The sequence below is a fragment of the Antennarius striatus genome, chromosome 22 (genome assembly GCF_040054535.1).
Source record: "Antennarius striatus isolate MH-2024 chromosome 22, ASM4005453v1, whole genome shotgun sequence".
NCBI lineage: Eukaryota > Metazoa > Chordata > Actinopteri > Lophiiformes > Antennariidae > Antennarius > Antennarius striatus.
The window spans coordinates 1,037,634-1,063,539 of NC_090797.1; the positions used below are offsets into that span (position 1 = coordinate 1,037,634).

The following is a 25,906-nucleotide window of genomic DNA, read 5'->3' on the forward strand; positions in this document are numbered from 1 at the left end:
TCAAACTTTAAATCTGTCATGACTTCTGACCACCAGGCGGCGCCGTTTAGCAATAAATTGATTTTCATCAGCAGAGAAAATTCACTCAAAACCATTTTATTATCATTTCAAGTGTAAAAAAAAGAATCAGGCACACATTTTGAAACGTTAATATACACGTTTAAAAATACTGGACATACAGAATATACATGTCATACATGCAGCAGGTGAGAAATCTGCACTCATGTCTGCTATTTAAGTGGATTCTGGAAGTTAAATGAGAATAAAACTGTCTAAGACGGGTTTTAAAGTCTGTGTTGAAGTTCTTTATTTGTTTGATTCTCAGAACGGAGACGGAAACAGAATCAAAAAAGAAACAAAAAAATGAACAGAAGAATAAGAAAATAAAACCATAAAACTGTTGTAGTCGTGGCTGTATCAGTCCCAGTGGAGTATCGATTACAGAATATTAAGAAATTTAAAGGTAATTAATCACAGAAATACAAAGACACAAAAGATGCTGGGTCATGACTCGAACCTGAGTTCATCTCTGCTGCTTTCAGTTTATTATTTAATAAAATCAGATTTAACCTGATTTTATTACAAAACTAAATAAAAGCTGGTATTTTCAACAACGCTGGTCTGACAGAAATCTCATATTGCTTTATTTGCCTTCAGAAGACGCACTCATAGTGCTAAGCTAAGATAAGCTATGCTAAGCAGCTGTAAATTCCCGCTGTAAATGTTTTTATTCATCTCCTGCTAGCATCGGAACACCTCAAGCTAGGGCTACTGCATCGACCCACGGTCCTCTGGAGCTCCTCAGCATCTTGAAAATCACAAACTAAACAACTTCTGGAGTTGACGGGAGTTCCTGATTGGTCGTCTGTCGTCCCAGAATAAAATACGATCAGCAATGCACGACTGCAGACAGACAGCGGGTCGACGGCTTCGGGCCGACGCCCTCCAGTGGAGTGGAGACACAAACGCTAACGACACTCTTTTCATTCTCACCGGCCAAAGACGCTCATTAAAGAAGGGATTTTAAATTCCTCATTATTGCTAACAGAGCCCAAGGCTAGTAAGACTGACCCATGCTGTGCACAGGTTTAAAATAAATGTCACAAATCATCTGAACAATTAGAGACTCAGAGTTTAGCCTGAAGTGATCAGATGAACCTAAACTCTGTTTCACATTATCTGGTAAACAACACAGAATCGTCCAATCCAACGTTTCATACCTAGAAATCCTCTTCCTTCCTCCGTTATGTTTGTTTTAAAAGCTTTAACTGCTAATCATCTGACAAACACCCCCCCTTTTTTTGGAGTAAATAAAAAATAGTGCAGATTAAATTTGGATCAAATTGTAATCGTAAAAGTAAAAATATTCAAACCGCCTGTTTTACTGCAGAAACCTTTTAAAAAACTCGCCGCACACGCGTGTTCGCTCATCTTTAACATTTATAAACTGTTTGGTGACTTAAAGGTCCGGTGTGTGGATCCATGGGGTCTGTCGGCTAAATGAGGAGCTAACGCTAACAGCTAGGTTCTATTCAGCGCGTCATCACCTGAGCAGACGCCACTGGATCGACACGCCCGACCTTTAAGCGTGATTCCAAGAAAAAGGCACGACTTTGTCGACCGACGACGTTTCCGTTGGATTATCTCTTCACCGAGGCGCGGCGGCAGCGCAGAGGTCCGTCGGTCCTACGTGAGAAACCAACCGACCCATCCATCCATCCGTCCGCCCGTCCGTCCGTCGGTCGGCTGCTTTGACCAACTTTACTACATGTCAGCTTTGACGAAGGAGGCGAACATCCCGTCTTCCTGCTCCAGAAGCGTCTCGGGTTTGTCGTACTCCAGAATGTTCCCTCGCTTCATCACGATGACCAGATCGGCCGTCAGGATGGTGTGGACGCGGTGCTGGAAACACAAAGAGACCGCCGCCGTTGGATTGGGAATAAATGTCGGTGGATCAAAGCTTCAGGTTAGCGACATGCAGGCCGTCCAGAGCAGGGGTGAGTTTCTTTGCAGATGACGCTGTTCTATTTGTTTCAGTTGGCGTCATGAAATTCCTCGCCAGATTCAAGTACATGAGAATATTTTCCGAGTCACTTCTGACGTGGGAAACAGCTGATCAGTTTCCACTGCTGCTATTGGCTGAGCTACAAGTTGCCTTCTTAGAAGTTTTGTTTTGAAGTTACAACCGTACTTCCTCCTGTTCAGTCCCGAGCTAACATCGCCACCTTCTGCTTAAACAATGCAAAAGCATACTTTTCTTTATTTTACATTTTGTAAAGTTAATCTCAAATTTTAGATGGAAAATATTGAAACTCTTGAGCAACGAGATATTTTATCGATTCATCGAAGTTTGCAACCATCGTTCACTTGGATTGTGTTTCGCCCTCCGATAGCTAGGGGGCGGTGTTGTAATCTACCTTCAGGAAAACTTCAACGCATCACAGAGGATTTTTAAAAATGGCTCTAGAGCATCACTAAACCAGTTTTACATCTGATGATGGAGCTTCATGCAGCATCAGGACCAGCATGCAGCAGGTGGGTTTAATACCAACCAGTGGCAGTGAGGCTCCAGCAGACCCAGAGTCAGCCGGGACAGACAGGAAGTAGAAACGTGTGGAGAACAGAGGAAGACGAGGAAGAGGAGGAGCTGCTCCGGGTCTACTTGTGGGTCCTCACTAACACACTGAAGAGGCTCTCCGGCTGCGCCAGCAGGCTGGGACCCGACGCGCTTTCCACCAAGATGCCCGAGGAGAACACCAACACCTGCCCGGCGTCCAAGATAGACGACACCCGGTGCTGGTGGGGGGGCGAAGGCAGCGAGGAAGAGGAGCAGAGGAAAGACAGGAAGTAGAAGGACAAAACAGGCTTCAAGACAAAGGAGGAGGAGGACGTTACGGAATGAAACGCGGGATGGAAACAGTCGGGGGGGAGGACGAAGAGCAGGAGGACGTAAAACAAACAGACTCACAGCGATCGTCACCACCGTTCTGTCGGCGAACGCCGTCATGACGACCTTCTGCAGGATGTTCTCCTGCGAGGAGCAAAATAAATCAGCTGGAGGCCTGACAGGAAGTGATGCTTTGATGCTGACGCGGACGTTTAGCTACCGTTGCCATGTCGATGGACGCCGTGGCTTCATCCATGATGAGGATGCTGCTCTTCCTCACGAACGCTCGGGCCAAACAGAAGAGCTGCCGCTGGCCGACGCTGAAGTTCTCTCCCCCCTCGGTCACCACGGCATCTGGGCGCACAGTTACAGTTACTCCAGTAATCTATTACTCTGGAGGTCAGCAGCGATTGGGATTAGCTTTAGCTACCGAGGCCTCCGGGCAGCGCCTTCACCATGTTCTTCAGCTGGGCGATCTCCAGCGCCTCCCACAGGCGGTCGTCGGAACACGTCCTCGCCGGATCCAGATTGAATCTGGAACAACAGGACGCGTTCACACTTAGGGGGGGGGGCGGGATTAATCAGTAATCGTTTGTCTAGATTATTGATGAATCTCTGAGATTTGTAAGCCGTTAGCGTTTAGCCGAGGCTCATGCTGGCGTAAACACGCGGCGCTGGAAACTCCCGACCCCCTTAAAGTGGCGCCGCTATCTGGAGCGCCGGTCTGTCCAAACAAACAGCGAGCGACTCTTTGTCTCTGACAAACACGGAGCCGCTGGGGCCGCCGCTAACACAAACACGCCGCCGAGGCCCCTGACGTCCGCGACCAAAGTCACATCGGGGCCCCTCGGCACCCCTCCCCCGCCCCGCTGAGACCCGAGCATGAACCCCACAGCTGGGACGGGTCCCATCGAGGTCACGGAACCCTCGCGTCGCTTCACGGCTAATTTTTCTAACGGAAAATAACGTTTTATATAAAGACGTTAAATAACATTATAAATTAAATCATAATTAATTAATTATACATTACATTTTTAAATTATAAAAAAGTAAAATAACAAAAAAAACAAGATAAACCTTAAGAAGCAGCTCAGGATGCTAACCGGCTAGCGCTAGCGCCCCCTACCTGATGGAGCCGCTGAACAACACGGGGTCCTGGAGGATGATGGAGAGCCGCGACCGGAGCGTCTGCAGGGGCAGCTGACAGATGTCGATCCCGTCGATGACGATCCTCCCTGAAGGGAAACGAGAAGACAACACGAGGTCACGTGACCTCCACCTGCGTCACATGACCTCACCAGGACACAGGTGTAAACACAGCGATGCTCTAAGCGCTTACCTATCTATCTAACGTTAGCCGCTAAGGCTACGTCGCTTACTGTTTGCCTGGCATCGACGTCAGCCTGCTCTCCCATTGGCTGTGGTTTTTATTCTAAGTATGACATCATAAGTTTGATCTCATCAGGACAATCAATTAATTTATCAATTATATAATCAATTAATTGCTTAACTGGTCAGTTAGTCGTTTATTGGTGTGTGTGTGTGTGTGTGTGTTCCGTTCTTCTCGGCTGAAGACTGTCTTTGATTTTTTGGGGTCATAAACTGAAGCAGTCTGGAGGAGGCGACCGGCAGGACGCTTTTGTTTCACTGCTATATAAGGAAATGCTGCTCACACACACACACACACACACACACACACACACACACACACACACACACACACACACACACACACACACACACACACACACACACACACACACACACACACACACCACACACCACACACACTTGTCTTAAGTTACTGCTAAACGAAGCGTGTGTTCAGCTGTGCGTCTGGAAACAGTGTGTAATCTCATCTCGGTGTAATAATCCATCCAGACTAAAAATAAGCGTCTGAACGCGTCGACCTTCAGGATCCAGTAAATAAAAGACAATTTAAAGACTTTTATTGTTGATCCAATGAAGAGGAGTGGCGTTACGGCTTCATTGTTATTCCACTCCGGCTCCTCTGGGGCCCTCAGGAGTGTTTAGTTGTGGTGTAAACGCTTCTGATCCGGATCCATCAGTGCAGCTTTAGAATAAACTGTACAGGTGAGACTAAACACTTCCTGTCTCTCTCAGGTGAACGGGTCTCATCTGCAGATTTACGTGAAGGTTTAACGACTAAATAAAATAAAGACGGCAGTGAGGAATGTTAATGTCCGGCCTCGTCCAATCAGAAGAGCCGGTTTGACCCACCTTCAAAAATGTCCACCATGTTGAAGAACGCCAACGACAGCGACGACTTCCCGCTGCCGGTGCGGCCGCAGATCCCCACCTGACAGGAAGGAGGGAGGGAGACGGCGTTGAGCGAGGGTGTGACATCACACACCTGAGTGCTAACGGGTGGGTGCCTCGTTTCCTAGCAACAGCGTATGAAGTAGCGACCGCCGGCGACGGCGTGAAGAACCGGATCGTGATGCCAGGTCTAGAGACCGGCGGCGTTATTTTAGATCATAAACCATCGTGAAGACATCAAACAGTTACAGACGCCACACGCCAAAGTGTGCCTACTGGAATATAGTGAACAGTGGGGACCTGTGATGTCATAGCCCCACCCCCCAGCATTCACACCCCCCTGTTTATTACCTTCTGTCCCGGCTCCACGTAGGCGTTGACGTGCTTCAGCACCGGCTTGAGCATCGGGTCGTAGCGAACGCACAGGTCCTGAATCTTGATCTCGCCGTGCTGGGGCCAGTTGTCAGGGACCTGAGAGGTGTCTGAGGGGGGGGGTGCAGGGGTAGGGGAACACAGGGGGCGGGGTCACCATTCTGTCGCTCAGCCCTACAATCACCAGACCGTCCGTCTACGTAAACAGAACCTCAGCGACCACATGCATAACGTCAAAACACCGGAGACAAACGTCCGGACTGAGGTTTGTTAAAGCGCTGATGATGACATCAAAGCCACAAACGCATGACTGTCTGTGACATCAAAGCCCACACACAATAGTTATTTCATGTGACATCAAAGTCAAGCATGTTTGGTCAATATCTGACATCAAAGCAGCACATACACACAGTTAATATTATCTATGACATCACAGCCAAACGTGCATGAGTAATATTATCAATGACAGGATTATCAATGACTATGATTAGCTATGACATCAAAACCACACACACACTATGATATCAAAGCCACACACACATGGTTGAGATTATCTACGACATCGAAGCCACACACCGAATGGTTAATAATACTGTATCTATGACATCAAAGCTTCTAGCTGTCTTAGTTTATCACATTAAGTCAAGTCAACTTTATTTATAAAACTCCGAATCACTGAACCAGAAACCAACTGAACCGCTAATGTTTTCTAAGGTTTGCTAACTTCTAACTAGTCAGAACAAACGCAGGTTTACCGTCGGGGGAGTGTCGAGCTGGGAGGAGGCAAACCACTCTCCTTATCTGTTGGGTTTTCACAGTTAGCGTCCATGAGACGGAATGTTGTGGTTTAAAAGACAAATCTGTCCTCAACACTTAATTTTCTGTACTTTCATATAATCTAAAAATAAAGAATCTCACTTTCCAGCTCCTCTTGTTGGATTCCAGTAAAACTCCTCGGTTTGTTCGGTCGGGTTCAAGATTAGTTTTGGTTTTGTTGGATCGTAGAAACCCTTGCTGGCACCCAGTATAAATAAAAGTTCAATCATAAAACAGTTTACGTCATCTATTATGTCACCATAGCAACGCCCCACAAACTCACAACACAGCTTCCAAACTCAGGAACAGGAGATAAAGCTGCGCGCTGACATCTTTAATCATGAGCCTCGGTCACTCTGTTCCTTCAGTAAATCAGGAGGCGTCAACACATCGAGCTAACACGTGTAGCTACACGTGTAGCAGTGTTTGTGTGTAACATTATATCTAACTGCGTTTGTTTAACTCCTAATAGCTTCATAGGCATTTTGAGTTCTGTCTCCAACACCTGGACGTCTGAACACACCTAGATCGCGTATTTCATGGCAGTGCCGGACGCTACTCGGCACTAGCTCTCCTACGCTTCTAACTGTAGCTGCAGGTTAGCTCTGGTTATTAGCATTTAAGTACTAATGCAAGAGCTTTTTGTGTCCGGAGCAACGAGCGACGACAAAGACCGCAGGAGAGAGAGCAGTGAAAGCTAACCTGAGGCATCGTGACGCTGAAAGCTTTTAAACTAGCTTGGCGAGCGCTTGGTGGAGCAAAAACAAAACCTTTTGCTTCGAGAAGAGAAAATGTTTCCCTTCATGAACCACGCGAACAAAGGGTTTAGCCTTTAGTATGTCCCACCAGCTGTTCTCTGCTTATTTAGGTTACGTTAGCTTAGCATGTCTTGATGACATGACGTCCTTTTCAAGCCTGACGTTTGAATTATTCAGACATCAAATGTGAAAACAAGCAGCGAACACGTGGTTCTTCTTATTGGTGGTCACCCAAATGTCACAGTCAGACGTGTAATTTCACACATGAGACGTGTGTGTGTGTGTGTGTGTGTGTGTGTTTTGTAAGATGCTGGTGTGTCGACACCCTGACAGAAACTCCATTACCCATAGATCCATCGTAGTTCTCCGACTCGGTGCTCAGGAAGCTGTTGACCTTCTTCACGGCGGCCATCTGGACCTCCAGGTCTGCCAGGTTCCTCACCACCCAGTTCAGGTAGTTGGTGACCTGCAGGACGTTCAGTTTAAAGAACAGGTTCTCTTTTATTTTATAGTTTATGTGGGAAGCAGAACAAGGTGAGAACAGAACCGCCTACCGTCAGGGCGTAGGTGAGGCCCAGGCCCACCTGGCCTCCAGAAGGAAGCCCGTAATGAAGACTCCAGATGGAGGCTCCCGCCGCCGTCAGCACGATCACCGCTCCCAGGTAGTCCTGGAGACGAACCAACAGCCCGTTTCAACTCAGATAAACTTTTCAAGCTCTCAACTCAAAACTCCTGGCGACCCGACTGCGTGAGCCGGGTCTCCAGAAGCGGTTCCTCACCGTTCGGACCTCCAGCCAGCGGTTGGCGGCGGACAGGAACAGGTAGGCGGTGTTGTTGGTGTCAGTCAGCTCCAGCATCCGCTGCTTGAAACGAGCCTCTTGTCTGAAACACGAAACATTTTCATTTAAGTCCTCGGATCAAATCGGACCGGACTGGAGAGATAATGGGAACCATCCGGTGTGTGTGTGTGTGTGTGTGTGTGTGTGTGTGTGTGTGTGTGTGTGTGTGAGGAAGAGGAAGTCTTGAGGGAGGATGGGAGGAAGAAGCGTGAGAGCCGTTTGATGTTGGATCCAACCAACGATGGGAAACAGAAATACAAGAAACCACCAACACATCGCCTGACATTAAAACCGACCGCTAGCTAGCATAATGCTAAACCCATAAAACTGATTAAAATGTTCGGGATTACAGTATTTTCTGCACTATAATTTACTCAAAAACCGATAGAAAGATAATGATTAATCTGGAATTTATGTTTTTATACCAACACATTTGTTCCCTACACTCGATCATTAAAGCTGTGATCAATCAAACTGATTATTGTGATCATATTGTCGCACCTGAACGCTCTTATTGTGGTGAGGCCCTCGGCGGTCTCTGAGAAGTGGCAGAGCAGAGGAAGCTGGGTGGAGTCGTCGAGGTCCTGGAGGTCCCTGAGAGGAGAAGAATTACACCAATGGAGTCGACGTCTCTGAGACACCCCCACGCACCCCCCTGCAAAACCAACGACTCACTTTGACGCCACCCGGAAGTACTTCTGGATGAAGTAGAAGGCCACGCCCAGGGGGACCAACGCGACGAGGAATGCTGGGGTGATGGAGGAAATGACGCCGATGGCGGACAAGCAGAGCAGCGTGGATCGGGTCAGCGACTCCAGGGTGGGGGGGATGTGCTGAGAGGAAGAAACCAGATCCGTTTGAGCCGTTTGAGCGTCTGAAAACACAGGAAACACCTTTCTCCGTCTCACCTGGTCGATGATGTTTGTGTCGGCGGAGAATCTGTTGAGGATCTGCCCCAGGGGGGTGATGTCGAAGAACCTGAGCAGACAGCAAATGAAAGCATCGTTCAAAACCTATTTGTTCGGAATGAGCCCGGAGCGTCCGGGCTCATGGGCGGAGCATCTGGGTGTGGGCAGAGTCGGGCACCTGATGGGGGCGTGGATGATCTTGTTCAGCAGGTTGTGGTGCAGGTTGGTGGCGGCAGAGAGACCCAGAAACTCCACCGTCAGCGACGTGATGAGACACAAGGTGATTCCAGCCGCGCACAAGACGATGAACACGGGCAGGTAGAAGGAGTCGTCCTGATCGATCAATCAATCAATCAATCAACCAACCAGCTTTTATTTGATCGATGCCCAGACGCGTTCAAGGTAAAGCTAACCGTCTCGCTTAGAGACTTGTCTCTACAGCTCACAAATAATTATTATTCCACACAGGCAGTCCTCAACTTACAAACACAATCAGTTCTTACAGATTGTACATAAGTTGAATTGTTTGTAAGTTATTTACTAAACTTCAATCTATAATCTCCATATGAGGTCATTTAAATGTCATTACTACTCTAAATACTAAAGTAATGTCATTACTACTCTAAATACTAAAGTAATGTCATTACTACTCTAAATACTACAGTAATGGCAGAAAGGGGAATTGCAGGATGATAGTCGGGTATGGTGAAAGCGTTTGTTCATATCTATGAATGTTTGCATGTTGAGGACTTCCTGTATAACATTTTACGATGGTCTTAACCCTGGTGTGGTGGCGTTACCTCGGCCTCGGCCGCCCCGGGGGGTGCGGTGGGCGTCGTGGCGTTTCCACTGGAGGTCAAACCGGTCCCGTTGAGGCCTCCTCCCACTGCTGTCGTCTGATTGGTCTTGGAGGACGTCCAGATGGCCAACCAGTAATCGATGGCCACGATGACCGAGTGTTTGAGTAGCTTACAGGACACCATGAGGAAGACCATGAAGAAGCCCCCGGAGGACAGGTAGCACCAGCACACCTGTGGGGAGGGTCAGGGTTTGAACCCAATGGATGGAACAACTGAGAGACACGCCCACAGCTGGGGGAGGGGCTTACCCTCCAGGGGATCTTTGACCTCCTGTTGGTGGTGGTGGACAGGTTGTCATCATCTTCCTCCTCCTCCTCTTCCTCTGTGGGAGAAACAACAGTCCTGACAGTGAACTCCAGAGCAAAGTACAAAGTGAAGTACAAAGTGGAGTAAAGTAAAAAGTGAAGCACAAAGTGGAGTAAAGTAAAAAGTGAAGTACAAAGTGGAGTAAAGTAAAAAGTGAAGTACAAAGTGGAGTAAAGTAAAAAGTGAAGTACAAAGTTGAGTAAAGTAAAAAGTGAAGTACAAAGTGGAGTAAAGTAAAAAGTGAAGTACAAAGTTGAGTAAAGTAAAAAGTGAAGTACAAAGTGGAGTAAAGTAAAAAGTGAAGTACAAAGTTGAGTAAAGTAAAAAGTGAAGTACAAAGTGGAGTAAAGTAAAAAGTCCAGTCCAGGAACACACCAGCAGTTCCGTCTGGACAATAAACTACATTTATATTTCATGTTCCATCAGGTTTGGAGTGAAAAAACAAAAAATGAAAAAAGGAAAACATTAACGTCAGACGTGTTCACACGTGTTCTATCCACTCGTCTTCCTCCGTCACCTTCGTCCTCGTCGTCCATCTGGTTCTTGGCCTCCCTGGAGTAGAACGCCCTCCTGAGCGTCTTCCTCTCCAGCGTCGTCTGGCTGTCCTGCTGGATGTCCTTCATGTGGAGACGCAAACATACACGTCAACAAACAAACAACCCCTTCGGCGTGTTGCCATGGCGACCCGGTACCTTCTCCAGCTCCTGGTCCTGGCGGTTCATCAGGGTCTTCCAGTGGTCGTACAGCTCCACGTCGTGTGTCTGGATGTCCTTCAGGGTCCCCTCCCTCAGCACCGAGCCATCCTTCATGGCGATGATCTGTCGGGTTAGCGTTAGCGTTAGCCTCGGTGTGCGTGTCGGGCTACGTGCAGCTAACGCGTGTTCATACCCAGTCGGCGTGGATCAGGTACTGCAGTTTGTGCGTTACCAAGGCGACGGTTCGTTTATCATCCTGCAGGAACTTGAGGATCCCCTCCTGCATCAGGTGGTCGCTCAGGTGGATGTCCAGCGCCGAGAACGGGTCGTCCTGCGAGAAATCAGACGTGAGAAACAAAGATAATCACGTCTAAAATATATTTACGTGTTTTTTATGAGGTTTATTTTGAATGGAATTAAAGTTTGCGACTTTTATTATTATGAGACGACTGGAGGAACGTCTTCAACTCGCTGACATCTGTAGCTTTCATAATTCCCAGCTATTTCTGACATCACGACAGTCGCTCGTTTCCATGGCGATCAGTCCTGCTGTGTGTCTGATGGACTTCAGGCTGGGATCCATTCCAGTTCAGCTTCATCTGATACGAGAGGCGGCTGAAGTTTCCCAGTGAAATTAACGCTAATGAATAAAAAACACGCGTCATCTGCCGACGCGCGATGAGCGCATGAACGAGAGCGCCGACGGCTTTTAACGCGGCGTCTGGGCGATGAGGACGGAGAGATTACGGCGGTGACAGGAAACGAGGATAATCCCATTAGAGGAGAGGAAAACTTCCAGATGGGAATCAGAGCGGCTAAACAAACGCTCCTCATCCTCGCGGTGGGACGAGGAAGACGAGGCGTCTCACCAGGAAGACGATGTTGGTGTTCTGGTACAGCGCTCGGGCCACGCAGATCCGCTGCCGCTGACCCCCGCTCAGGTTGATGCCCTGGAAGAACAGGAAGTAGAGCGTCGAAACGAGCAAATATCAGAGAAAAACATCAGGAGGTGGGATTTATCCCTCGACTCACCCTCTCTCCGATCTCCGTCTGGTCGCCGAAGGGCAGCAGGTCGATGTCCGGCTGCAGGGAGCAGGCGTCGATCACCGCCTTGTACCTGCAGACGGGAACGGAACACGTGACCGGGCGTCAGTCAGACGTCAAATGATGATAAACGTTAAATAAAAATGTTGGTTCCTTGTTTATCGTAGGAGATTTTTAATAAAATAAAATAAAAATAAATAAAATAAAACAACCAGCAAAAGGTGAAATGAGAAGTCATCAGATTTATTTTTCACAGTAACGGTAATCCCTCGTTCCTTGCGGTTAATTCGTTCCAGGAGCCACACACGAAAAACAAAATTCCGCAGTATAGCACTTCTCAGTGTTTAACACGTACTTGCATCTTGAATATATTCCAGCTGTTTTAAGACTGTCAAACCCCTCAAAACAGTATTTTCCACACTATAAGGCACCTAAAAGCCTTTAATTTCTCAAAAACCAACAGTGCGCCTTATAGTGCAGAAAACGCTGTACACACTTTATACACTTTTCTCACACAGGCGTTAAAAAGACGGGTCGGACCTCTGCTTGTTGAAGGGGCTTCCGAAGGTGATGTTCTCCTCCAGCGTGGCGTTGAGCAGCCAGGACTTCTGGGCGGCGTAGGCCACGGAGTTCCGGTTCTTACTGGGGGGGTGGGGGGAGAGACGGATGAGAACGAGTCCGGAGTTCATGAAGCCTCAAAGAGCAGGAAAACTGATCCGAGGTCAGGTTGGATAAAAACGTTTAATTTTCTGTCCTATCAGGGATGGAGACGGGCAGGAGGCGGAGCCACCGCTGCATCAAACATCACCACAGGGGTCCTCCAGCGGCGGGGGGGCATCAGTGTTCCTGCTCTAAGCAGCTTTATGAACGCCACAACATTAAATGAAGGAGGGGGGAGGAGGGGGGTTACTATGGGAACGCCACCGCAGCATCACTTCCTGTCATGGACGATGGCTGGGATTATGGATGCAGCAAACAGGAAGCTCCGATCCGTCGCACACGGAACCATCTAATGCGTGACATAGAACACGCATGCATGAGCAGAACCAAAGCACACACACACACACACACACACACACACACACACATACACTCAAACGCCACGCGATGAAGAGGAGGCGGCGATGCGGTTGTTGCTGAATACACACACGAGAAGCAGCGATGCTAATGTTGAATACTAGAATAATAATAATAATGATAATTAATAATAATAAATGATAAATGATTAATAATAATTAAAATAATTTCATAATAATTTCCCGAATTTCCCTTGGATTAAAGTATATATCTAATAAAAATAAAAATAGTAAATAAAGTGATTTTATTTAAATTCAATAATATTTTAATTAAAAAATATTTAAAAATATAAGAAGCTCATTAAATAAAACAAAAATGTTTTATATTTGTGTCCATGAGCAACACAGCCTGATATTAAATGAGATGGTCACATGACAGGAAACAGGAAGAAGAAGAGCGAGTACCTCCTGATGTCTTCCTCAGACTCCTCTGTTCCTGACCAGCTGTCAAAGTCACGTCAGTGTGTTAGAACACACACATCCAACAAGTGTGTGTGTGTGTGAAAATAACGGATAAAACAAGCTAATGGCGGGGGGGGGGGCAATAAAGAGAATGGGGTGGGGGCAGGAAGGACAGAAGAAACCAGGAGAACTGGAAGACGTAGGTGTTTTCATTCCAGACCCCAGATGATGACACGATAACCCGCCGACCGCTGATCGAATTAAAGCCACACCCAGAACAGACGAGCGATGACATCATTGCCCGTCTGAGATCACGTCTCCCACTCAGTGAGAACGAGGGCTGTCGGCGTGGAAACCGTGACCTGGGATGGAGTCTGATCGCGATTCGGTCGAATAAAGATATCAAACAAAAAAACAACAACCCCAGGATGGCTCTGCAGACTCATCGGCCGCCGCCGCCAGCAGCGCCCAGACTGGTTTCGATGCTGACTTTTGACGCGTAAATGCCATGTCGGCGTTAAATTCGATATTTACGGATATTTTTGTGGATATTTACGGTGGGGATGATGATGATGATGATGTTCAAGATGGAAGAGGCGGGGCAGATACCTGATGCTCCCTTCGTGGGGCTTCTCACAATCAGGCAGCCTGATGTGGCGAGAAGGCAGGAGGTAAAGAGATAGAAACCAGACACACACGTCCACGCATGCATGCATACACACACACGTTTAGAAACACGCCACACACACACACACACACACACAGCAAAGGTTAGCGTGCAGATGTGTTTAAGCTCGATGAGGAAGCCAAAAAACACTGAAGGAGCAGTTAATTCGCCAAAATATAACGTAAATAATCACATCTGGTCTGAAATACAAATAAATGAATGCATCATCTGCAAACAAACGTTTTAACCACCTTGTCAAGGAACGATGAATCAAAACTGAAGATTTAATAATGAACTCATCTGAGTAAAAACAAGTTATTGACGAGCCTTGACGTTGACATATTGATTGTTTCATCCGTTCATCTCCTGCTGATGGATGGACTGAAGCTGGAACCCAACAGGAACCCCTAACGGGTTCTTTGATGTCTTACTTGCTCCAGTAGACTCGTCCCTCGATGGTCTGCATCTCCCCGAGCATCGCCAGCAGCAGCGAGGATTTCCCACAACCCACCTGGCCCACGATCATGGTCAGCTGACCTGAACACATGGAGTTATCATCACCTTCAATCTGGCCGTCCGTCACGGCTCAGCTGTCCAGATCTGCTCTGGTTTCCGTGTCGACAGGGACGTCCTGCAATAAATCACCCCTGACTGCTAGCAGGAGAAGCTAATGCTAGCCTCAGTATGGTTGCACGGCTACCAGCTAACTATGCTAACCCAACATGAAGGGTGATGCTGATGGAATCATTCCAACTTGGTTTTTAAAGCTTTTTTTTTCACACGTTTAGCCACGTTTAGCATTTAGCTAAGGGTCCAGATGGGTCGAAATTTGGATTTAGTGCAGGGGGAACTCCGTCAGAAACGCCAGGAGAATTCTGGTCCAGATTCAAACGCTCTACAGTTACTACATGTGACATTAAAGCCACGCTGGAAACCAGAGGAGTCTGGGATAGCAGAGGAGTCGTGTGTGTGTGTGTGTGTGTGTGTGTGTGTGTGTGTGTGTGATATACGACTGTTGGTCTGTCAGCAGCCTTCTGAACACGATCCGTTCACCTCTCACTCCAGCATTCCTTTAAACCTCCTACAGCTGCTCCTTATATTTTAGCATCAGCGCTAACTGCTAACTGCTAAATCTGCCTCGAGACCACCTGAACCTGGGCTAAGCGTGTGCTTCTTCACACACGTGACTGTGACGGGCGGCGGCTCCTACCGGTGGGGATGCGGATGTTGATGTCGGACAGCGTGGACAGGTTGCTCCCCCAGGTGAAGCATCCGTTGCTCACCTGAAACACCAGAGATTCACCGTTAAACCACGATGACGACGTCTCCTCTCGTGGATCACCTTCATCATCAAACACACGACGACACGTTTTCTCATGCAGACCCACCACAGCGGACCCCACGCTGTGTTCTGACCCACAGCATGAGAACTCACAATTCAGTACGTTGGACAGAACTACACAATAATAACGCACGCTGTGATCAAACTGCTGCACTGATGATGAAAATCACCATGGGAATTCTGGGAAGTTCACTTGAGTCCACTTTTACTTCTGTATCCATGGGAAGACGAGATTAAATCCGGTCAAATCAAGCTCAGTAAATCAGATTCTTGTGATAAAAAAATTGTTTTTTACTTTTTTTGCTGAGGAAAAATGTGTTTGTTTACATTTCATGACATATTCCAGAATTCCAAATTTGAATTTTTTAAATTTTTTTTATATATATCTCAACTTTATAATTGCAAAGTCTGAATGTGAAGCATCTCCATGAAGCGGAGGGTTGGCTGTCTAATCCCAGACCAGTGATCCATCACCCCTGCTTCCTGCTACAACTGTTTACACCCCCACCAACCCCCCATCTGCTGCATTACTTGTTTATTTTTTGTTTATTTCGTCTTGACGACCCCCAAGGCGTCCCCCACCCCCACCCCATCCCCGCTCTGACACGGATCCCAACAGATCTTTTTTCCATCATCAGTAAACACACAACAAGAAAAACCAACGAACGTGTTTGTGTTGAGAGCCTCGAACGCTGGGAATGAAAGGAAATTAATTCTAATTTAATTTGAAGTGACTCTTCAACCAAACAGGGGTTTAAATCAGCAGTTATTTTTGATTGCTTAACTTTTTTTATTGGTATTTATTTTTATTTGTAGAGCAGGATGAGGCAGGAACAATGAAATCATGAGCAGATACCAGAAACATGAAAACACTTTCCTGTGAGCTGATTGGCTGACGGAGACCCGCAGATAAGTGATGAGGGTTTTTTTTAGTGGATTAGTTAATTAGCGGACCACCGTCAGGTCGCGGCGTCGTTCCAGAGGGAGGGAGCCGGAAGAGCGACCCCCCCCCTCCAGAGCGGCCGAGAAAAAAAAAGGCCTTCAGGGTCGGCCGGTTCTCGTGTGAACCTTACACTTCCTGAGAAGAACATGCAGTTCACACACAAACACGGGTCACGTGTGTGACTCCACACGCACACGCCACTGACCCGGGGGGGGGACAAGAACCAGCTGTCGGTTCAATAAACAACGGGACGAAGGAGTGCCTCGAACGTGGACACATTAAAACTTCTCATTTTAACCATCCTCCGACGTGTGACCTTTGACCCTGACCTTTACGGCCACGTCCTCCGTCTCTGTGGGTCTCATCTGCCGCCTGGTTGGCTGCTCGTAGTTGTCCATCTGGTAGCGCAGCGGCTGCTTCCTGTTGATGGCTTTGGTCTGGAGGTCACATCAAGAGAAGTTCCTATTAGCGTCCGCAGTTTGAGGCAATGGATCGGAAAAGGGGGGGACATGGGACGCCCGGGGGGGTCCTTGGAGACGTCCCAGTGGATCCCGAGGAATACAGGAAGTATAAAGCTGTATAAACTATAATGTTTGTAACTTGAACATGTAATAAATTCAGTTATCTAACATGAAGGAGTAGTTACATTTATGTTACATTACACTGAGTTACATTCAATAAAACCATCTGATTGATTATTGATCGGCTTCCTGCTGGACTCACCATCCCCGCGTGTTTCTTCCCGGGTTCGAAGGAAACGGGCATGTCGCCGTTTCTCCAACAGTCGTCTCCGATCTCGTCGCTCTGGAGGAACTCGCCGAGCTTCTGGACGCTGGAAACAAAAACCGGCGTGTCATCGTTGTCGTTGTTTATGTTTACATCACCCGATGACATCACTGACGCTCACCTGACCAGCGCTTTGACGGCGAACCTGACGACGGTGGAGAGCAGGAAGAGCGGCGTGACCAGGATGTGGAACAACGCCAGCGCGGCGAAGGCTTCCGAGGGGCGGGGCCCATTCTCATCCAGGAAGTGATGCGTGACAAACGTCTGAAGGAGCACATTTACAGACGCGTCATCGACGTGTTCGAGGCTCACACAGCTCAGAGAACGTCTGACGGTCATCTTACGGCGAAGACGGCGGCGATGGGGATGGCGGCGTTCATGAAAACTGGAGAGGAGAGGGAGCGGGTTAGCGTGAGGCTAACTGGATGCTGATGCTACGTGTGAGGCGGCGCCTCCTACTGGACATGGAGGTGTAGAAGGCGAAGGTCTTCAGGCTGGTCAGCTCCTTCCCTCGCGTCGCCTCCACGCTGTCGCAGAAGATGTTCTCCCAGGCGTAGAGCTTCAGCAGCTTCATGCCCTTCAGGATCTCCGAGGTCTTCTTCAGGCGGTCGGTGGAATGTTCCTGGGGGAGACCGGTGGGCGTCAGGTGCCGGCGTCTCCACCGGGAGGCGCCGGCGAGAACTACTCACCAGGGAGCTCTTCTGGGTGTCGGCCAGCTTGGTGGCGATCAGGTACTGGACGGGGGCCAGCAGGACGATGACGGCGGCCCCCACCAGGGCGCTGCAGCCCAGCAGGTAGTAGAGCAGGATGACGCCCATCACGATCTGCAGGGAGGGGAGGAACCGGTGAGGAACCGACGCGCCCCTGGGGGTCAGAGGTCAGCAGCAAGAGAAGGAGGAGTTCCGTACCTGGACCGGCATGGCCCACAGGTTGGGGCACAGGAAGAGGAACCACATCAGCTGGTTGGTCTCTATGGCGACCAGGTTGTTGATCTGGCCCAGCGTCATCTCGCCCATGGACATGTTGGAGGTGGACAGACGCAGCATCTTGTTGTAGATCATGGCCTGGTGACAAACGGACACGTTCATCCACCTTCAGACGCTTTTTATTTCTTTACCGTCCGTCACGCGTGACGCACCAGCAGCGCTCCTCTCAGGTTGATGCCCGTTTCTATGGTGACGTAGTACGAAGCCTGCAGGAAGGTCCTCTGGAGCACTAAAGCCAGGAAGAGGAGCACGGCCAGGACGGAGGTGTTCTGCAGCAGGTCGGAGGACGACATGAAGTACACGCCGAAGTACGAGTCCTGCAAGACACGCAAATAACACGCAAGAACACACACAGCAGTCACCGTTATTATTATTATTATATTTATCATATAATGTAAATTATAAATTATATTACACATACAATATTTATTTTATTCTATTGCATTGTATATATATACAACATTATATTTATTATATAAATTATGTATAATATAACAATTTCATTATTATTATTAGTATTATATATTATATATATTTTATTGCATTATTTTATTACATTATATACAACATTACACTATGTAATATATTATACATCACATATTTAATTCTCATATAATTTTTTTTACATATATTAATACTATATTCTATTTTATTATATTTAAGATAATTTCCCCATAGGGGATCATTAAAGTTGACTTTCTTTCTATTTTTTATTATTGTTATAATTGTTATTATTATTATTATTTATTACTATTATTATTAGTCTATCTCAATATCATCAGCCAGTAAGTTTTACCGATTTTCATCGCCATCCATTCCAGCAGCGTCATCGGCTGCAGAGATTAGAACTCTCTTCCCTCTTTGAGCCTCATGAAACTTTCAAACGTCCTCTGCCTGAATGAAACGATGAAACGCCGCGGCACCAAAAGCTCGGCGTGACGCTCTGCAGACCTTCCTGTGTGTGAGAGTGACGCTGAGTGTGGGGTGAGGGGTGAGGTGTCACGCCACTCAGAAATGCAGCGCGGCTCTGCTCTCCGTCTCGACTTAACCGGCTGGCACTGAAGGCATCGCACACTCGACGTCCACCGGACGGCCCGGACGAAAACACTCTGTCACCACCAAAGCATCTGCTCTGCCTCTCCCAGCAGCCCCGGCTGCTCCTGACCTTTGGAGGAAGTTGGCACCAGATTAAAAGGAGTTTCAATCTCCGATGTGTCTTCTTACGCCAGACGGATTAAATCTCATGATATCTGCTTCATGTCTGGATTCAGCTAAACCTCAGTTTACGTCGCTAACCAGTTCCAGGGGACGCGGCGGAAGTTAAACTCCTGAAGATACGTTCTGTCCTTCAATAATGAATGTATTTCAATAATATTTAGTTCATATGAATCTATTTTAAGATGAAAAACTTGTATCAAATAACTAATCCAGATTAATCAATCTGTTTGGCTCTGAACAGCGCTCTGCACACGGCGTGGCGTCCGCTTTGGGGACGCTGCTTCCCTCATCGCTCATCTGGTGGCGCGAGGTCGACCCGGGTGGGGTGGGGGGGCAGCTAAAACATCAGAGTCCGACGGGACGGACGAGGCCCTCGAGAGACACAAACATCTGAACATCTGGTGCTAGCTGAGCGCAAGAAGCGTCGACGCCAGCCCGGCGGGCCGATCTCGGCCCCTTGAAAGCTCACACACACACACACACACACACACACACACACACACACACACACACACCCACCTTGGTTCTGTCCATCGGCGCAACTCCGCCCTCTTTGTTCAGGTACTTGACGATGCCGGAGATGCAGAGCGGCCCGGCGAAGCCCAGCAGGTCGGCCAGGTAGCGGAAGGTGCTGCTGAGCAGGATGGGGCGACCAAAGGCGCGGTACAGGGACCGCCAGATGGACGGGGCCCGGTCGGGGTTCTCCACCGTCTGCGAGGGGCGACGGAAGGAGCGTCAAGGAGCGTCTTATAGTCCAGTGCTCCTTATAGTGCAGAAAATATAAATATAAACATAAACTCCAGACGGGCGCTGGCTGGACTCACCCTCTGGTCCTCGTAGGCGTCTTTGAGCCGCAGGTAGTTGGTGAGCGCCCGCATGGCGATGGGCAGCTTGCCGATCTTCTTCAGCTCGATGGGGCGTTTGTGGGCCCCCATGATGAGGGGGTTCATCCACCAGTAGGTCGCCTGGAAACAGGAACCGTTTAGCCGGGGGGAGACGCTCTAGCTCCGACGTCGCACCGCGTTGGGGTCTACCTTGGACAGCAGGTTGACGAACGGCTGCAGGAAGCGGACGCCCAGATCCTGAAGGTCCTCCGGTGGCTTCACCTTCTGGGGGTTGGAGAAGAACACGTACTTCTACGGGGAGAGAAAGGGGACAAAAGAGAGGAAACGGTTATTCTAACATCATGAACGCATTGGAGACGCGTGGGGCCGCCGCCTCACCCTCACTCTGATGACGTTGACCTCCACCGCCATCAGCAGCCCGTACAGAACCACCAGCAGCGCCGTGATGCAGAACCTCAGGTGCTGGGGGCCGATCTCGTGCTCCAGGAACTTCCACAGCTTGATGGACTTTGTGATGAACGCCAAAACCCAGTAGATGAACAGGACTGGACGGGAGAGACCACATGTGTCAAACTCAAGGTTCCCGGGGGCCAAACGTGGCCCCTCCACGTCATTTAATGTGGCCTCACCCAGCAGCAGTTTGGGGAAGTTGGACGTCTCGATGTTGTGGTAGTAAACCACCGACGTCGTCGCCGCCACGAAGCCCATGAAGGCCGGCATGAAGAGGTGGAGGTGGTTGGTGTCCATCATGCTGCGGCGAGACAAACACAGGGTTAACCTGATGATGATGATGATGATGACGGTGATGGTGGTGATGAAGGAGGCCTGACTTGTTGGACACGACGCCCTCGGCCAGCTCGCACACGTGGACGAACAGCAGGGAGAAGGTGAGGATCCAGCGCAGGTTGTGTCCCGGGAAGTGCAGCCAGGTGTTGTGGTGGATCTGCACCTTGGAGCTCTGGCTGCCCCACCCTGACAGGAAAAACACACAGGCAGAGAGGTGGCCGAGGACGGGTGAGGACCCCCGTTAGCGGATGTGGCTAATTTAACCGCTTCAGGCACATGAACGTTTTATTTTATGGTATTTATGGGTTGGTTCCTCGGAGCAGGTTATTTGTGCTTCTGGAGGCTTCGAGGGGGTGGGGGGGTCGGTGGTAAAGGGGGTGGCGGTAATGGGGGGGGGGGGCATGAACCTACAACCAGGAAGCAGCTCTGAGCCGGTCTTCTGGGAACCAGCTGAGGGCGTATGGTCAGGACTATTCCCATCACACACACACACACACACACACACACACACACACACACACACACACACACACACACACACTTGTGCGCATCATTAGCTGGATTCCTTTACAATCATCTTTATATTTTAACTTCTCTGGCTTGTGTCTTCCTCCCTCCTCCTCCTCCACACACACACACACACACACACACACACACACACACACACACACACACACACACACACACACACACACACACACACACACACACACACTTGTGCGCATCATTAGCTGGATTCCTTTACAATCATCTTTATATTTTAACTTCTCTGGCTTGTGTCTTCCTCCCTCCTCCTCCTCCACACACACACACACACACACACACACACACACACACACACACACACACACACACACACACACACACACACACACAGGACATTCTTTAACAAACACAGCTGCTGCTTGAAGGACGTGATAAGTCTAATTTGTACAGACACAAACGTGTGATGAAGAACATTCCCTGCCCTTTGACCTTTCCTTGATTATCACAGCCAATCAAAATGAAGCATCCTGAATTAAGAACCATTTCTTAAATAAACAGGAAGTGTAAACATTTCATTTTCTCCCCTCCCCCGTCTCTCTCTCCACCCCCCCCCATCCCCCCCCCCTGGGGAGTAAAGTGCACTAAAACACTCCAGAAGGACAAACACACCAACACTGAGTTCCACTCAGACGGTTCTTTAAAAGCTTCAACGTCTTCCATGCTTTTATTTTTTAAAAGAAACCTGGTTTATTTATATAAAAAAACTTCTTTATTTGTATTTTTATTCCCTGCTAGAATTAACCATATGAGGTGTTAACCAACAGAAAAGGATCACCCCAGCTAACAAGAAGCTAACCGCTAGGAAGTTAGTTTTTCATCAGCAAACAAACAGGAAGTGGGCAAGCAGATAGGAATTATTTTACTTATTTCTATTTATTTAACTTAAGTTTGTTTTACAGCTTCCTGTAGCGTCGTTCTTGTCTCTCTAAATTAAATTCATTTCCGTGCGTAAAATTGCGTCACATACCAATGAAGAGGATGGGGAAGGTGATGAAGAGCAGGAAGACGTGTGGAACCAGGTTGAGCGCGTCCACAAAGCAGCCATTGTTGAGCACGCCCTCCGTCACGCTGTAGGCGTTGGAACCGTTGTCGCCGCCGCAGAACGATGGGGCCATGCCACCGCCCACCGCCAGCCAATCTGTGACGAGCAGAAGAAGAGCCATGACATCATGCTAACACATCTGCATCACTAGCTTAGCACAGGACTGACCTTTGGAGACATTTTTTGGGGTGTAGCCAACATCCAACCATCACATCTTTCACCTTTTATGTTTTATAACTCAAAATATAAATATATAAATAAAATGATAATGTTTAAGGTCATTAAATATCACCTCTACAGTAGATGGGACGTGTGTGTGAAAAGTTTACTTAAATATATTGAACCATTTCTTGAGTTTCACTCTAGAAACATCGCTACATACGCTAATCGCTACATACCTCCACGTTTTGCCGTTGGAAGATAATAACAAGATATTTTTTAATACTAGTAAGAGTGAAAGTGTGTGAGTTGACAGTTAATTTTGTTGTCTTGTTGAAATACTTCCTTTGAAAAAGAGCAAATTTAGATTTTTTTGTTTTAGCATTTTTTGGCGGTTCACCGTTTCAAACTGAAAACAAAGATGGCCGCCGGATGCGCTAGCTGGCCGCCATGACTAATAAAAAATGCGGCAGGACGTTTTAGTTGTTTCTGATAAATTTTTTTTAAAGATATTAAAATATGTAAAATAAAAATTACACATTTATCTCCAGAAAGAGTAAAAATTTCTACAAGTCTGTGTTCTTTACGCATTACTTTACCTTTTAACTTGATTCCTGGTTTCAGAAACTTGACAAGACTCGTTTTAAGTAAAATTATACGACAGAAAAACAAAAAAAATTACCCCGAAACTATAAAAATACACGTTAGCTGACAGACATGTAAGTTAAAATCCAAGTTTTACCAAAAAAGACACCTGTGTGAGATTTTAGCCGCGTTTATTAAACCCATTAGGTAAACGTCTGAATAGCTGAGCTAATGCTAATGCTAATGCAGCGTTCTGCCTACTTTATCGAGACAAACCACCTACTGCATAGATCTTAAAGTTTCCTACCTCAGAGAAAAGTAGTAATCCTTATTCACACTATTTCATTCCAAGGATCTGGATTCTTTAAAAAAGAAAGAAAAGATTAAAAGAAACACGAGAAAAAGAAGGAGAAAAGAAATAAAACTCGCTCCGGGTCGGACCGTAAAATGCTGATTATTTTTAGCCCGGCGAGAGCATCAGCTGCTCCGCATACTGCTGCCGTCAGGGCGTCAAGCTACACGGAAGACAACAAGCCACTTCCGGTAGTGCCCTACAAAATAAAACAAGCGCGGTTTTTACGCGTTAACAATAATACAAATAAGTCTGTGTGGGTTCTCAGTCAGTGGTTCTCAGCCACTCTCTGAACTGAAGAAGTCTCTTGGATGAGAGACGAAACGTCTTCAAGAACTTTCTTAACGTCCAGTGGATCGACTCACCAGCTTTTGGAGAATACAAATAGTACCGATGTTAGACATTTCTAAACACCATCAGTATTATTCTGATTAACATACTATCTGGTAAAAAGCGCAGACTCAGACTAATTAAACCTTTGTTAAATATGGTTGCACTTTGATTGAAATGTAGATTTATTTAATCAGATAATTTTATTAAAATGCGTTGTCATTTTAACATGTTCAACTGAAATATTCAATGCATTAACAGACCTTAACATTAAGTATGCCTACAGGAATCCATTTGAATCAAATTACTTTTAGATTAATTGAATAAAAAACTTAAGAATGCCATTTATACAAGGATTTTTACAATTGTTCATTTGATATTAACCTTATTATAAGGGCATTTTTTTAGGTATTGTATTTTTTCTTTTCTTTGCTTAAAATTTAATTTGTTCCAAGGTTTGTGTTCACTTAAATTCCTGGTAAATGTTGACTTTATTGTGAAGGTGCACAACTTAAAACTTCCGGTAACAATGCGTCTGATTGCCGCTACTTTGATTAAATTCTATCCTATCGGATTTCCAAACTTGAACAAGTTTAGCGGTGAGTTGCGGGTTTATTACGGGCTTCAGCAGCAGTTACCTGACATGTGTGACACATAGAGACCCGCAACTGAGCTGGTATGACGTCATCTGGTCACATGTTCACATCTATGCACTAAAATAATCATCTGCAACCCGAGGAAAGCAATTACTAATAATTTTTCATCTTAGCAATTGAAACAAATATTACAGGAAAAAATCCACTCATTCAGTTGTCGGTTGTTATATAATTAAAATAATATCACACTAATGAAACATACATGTGTAAAAAAAATGCTGTATGCATTTATTTACTTTTAACATATACTGAAACGATTCTGAGGAGAAAAAAAACAGTGCTGCAGTAGAATTTATGAAAGAATGTTAATTGTTTTAATTATTCTTATGATTGAAATCCTCAAATCCACAAACAGCGTGGTCTAAAATCATGAATTATCCAAGTCTGGCTGAGGAGGAGCTGAATGTGAAATCTCTTGTCTTGGAAACGTTCAGCTGAGCGCAGTGAAGCGAAACAAATTCCTTTTGTCGACGGTGTCATTAGATCTGAATAGAAAGGATCGGATCCCGGCTGCAGGAGCAGATCTCTGGCAAAAAATAGAGACAAAGCAAAGGAACAGATCTGCTGTCCTTCACCGGGACGAGCAAAACCTCCCTTAGAAATCGTCCAATTTTGAGTTTTAACGCGTATACACAAAACTCTTCACACAAAATGTCATTTAACGTGTTGTTATCAATTTGAATTTTTCATACTTAAATTCGGCATCAACAAAAGACGTAATAAAAATTGTGTGTTTATTAAAATCCTAATCTTTTGAACCGCTCCCAGTGTCATTCCTACAAAAGAACCCCCAACGCATCTTGAACAGTTTGGTGAATTAGACTCAATTTTAGCTCATGTACATGTGAACAGTGAATGACATGACTGCCGAAATCAAGATTACTCCTCTATTTATTCAAATAATGCGTTTAATTTCATTTAAATGTACAGATTCTCGCCAAAAGGCGGCCGAGGTTTAAATTCTCTCTTTTCTAAATGGGGTCTGGTGAACGCGTCGGATGAAGCTGTGATGCTGCTGAAGGATGAACCACAACGCATTCCGTCACTTACCCGGCTTCTGACGCAGGTTGCGGGTTCCAACCCGGGTCAAGGCCCCCTCCCTTCCCAGATCTTGCGGGTTCTGTGTTAACGCGGACCGGAACCGAGAATCCGGGACATCCCTTCACGCCGCTCCGGACCCGGTATTATGGCGGCTGACATTTAACGCAAATGTAGGTCAAAACCAAGCGGAACGCGCGTCCAGGAGCCGGGTCGTGTGTGTGAACAAACTGGTTCTAACGGTGTCACTACTGGTTCTAACGGTTTTAACGCCTTTTTTTAACGGTTTCTTGTCACAACTCCCGCACACCGCTCGTTCACGCGCTCTCACGCCCCCCCCCCCCCCCCCCCCCGCAAAGTCTCGCGAAGTCACGCACGCGTG

At 47.1% G+C, this 25,906-nt stretch overlaps 1 protein-coding gene across 5 annotated transcripts; it reads right to left on the reverse strand.

Annotated features, from left to right (window-relative positions):
* Positions 1 to 80: 80 nt before the first annotated feature.
* On the reverse strand, positions 81 to 25,862 carry abcc9 (ATP-binding cassette, sub-family C (CFTR/MRP), member 9). 5 transcript variants are annotated; one of them, XM_068306492.1, is made up of 41 exons: positions 25,537 to 25,862; positions 23,456 to 23,510; positions 22,330 to 22,500; positions 20,861 to 21,002; positions 20,660 to 20,781; positions 20,409 to 20,575; positions 20,220 to 20,321; positions 20,010 to 20,150; positions 19,705 to 19,896; positions 18,120 to 18,284; positions 17,890 to 18,045; positions 17,671 to 17,805; positions 17,441 to 17,603; positions 17,326 to 17,366; positions 17,103 to 17,245; positions 16,919 to 17,027; positions 16,525 to 16,632; positions 15,121 to 15,193; positions 14,342 to 14,447; positions 12,306 to 12,407; positions 11,754 to 11,838; positions 11,591 to 11,671; positions 10,915 to 11,052; positions 10,719 to 10,844; positions 10,544 to 10,643; positions 9,969 to 10,042; positions 9,661 to 9,891; positions 9,039 to 9,193; positions 8,861 to 8,930; positions 8,628 to 8,785; positions 8,454 to 8,546; positions 7,893 to 7,995; positions 7,668 to 7,781; positions 7,459 to 7,579; positions 5,519 to 5,649; positions 5,129 to 5,207; positions 4,014 to 4,122; positions 3,318 to 3,421; positions 3,108 to 3,241; positions 2,969 to 3,031; positions 81 to 1,902 (listed from the first exon to the last, which is right to left on the reverse strand). In XM_068306492.1, exons 3-41 carry the CDS (start codon positions 22,475 to 22,477, stop codon positions 1,765 to 1,767), a joined length of 4,722 nt encoding a protein of 1,573 aa, XP_068162593.1. In that variant the 5' UTR covers positions 22,478 to 22,500; positions 23,456 to 23,510; positions 25,537 to 25,862; the 3' UTR covers positions 81 to 1,764. The 5 variants fall into 5 exon arrangements, 4 of the variants coding, with proteins under 4 accessions (XP_068162593.1, XP_068162594.1, XP_068162592.1 ...); XR_011034138.1 differs by lacking the exon at positions 25,537 to 25,862 and adding an exon at positions 2,553 to 2,796 and having other exon boundaries at positions 1,763 to 1,902; positions 23,456 to 23,650; XM_068306493.1 differs by lacking the exon at positions 23,456 to 23,510.
* Positions 25,863 to 25,906: the final 44 nt, after the last annotated feature.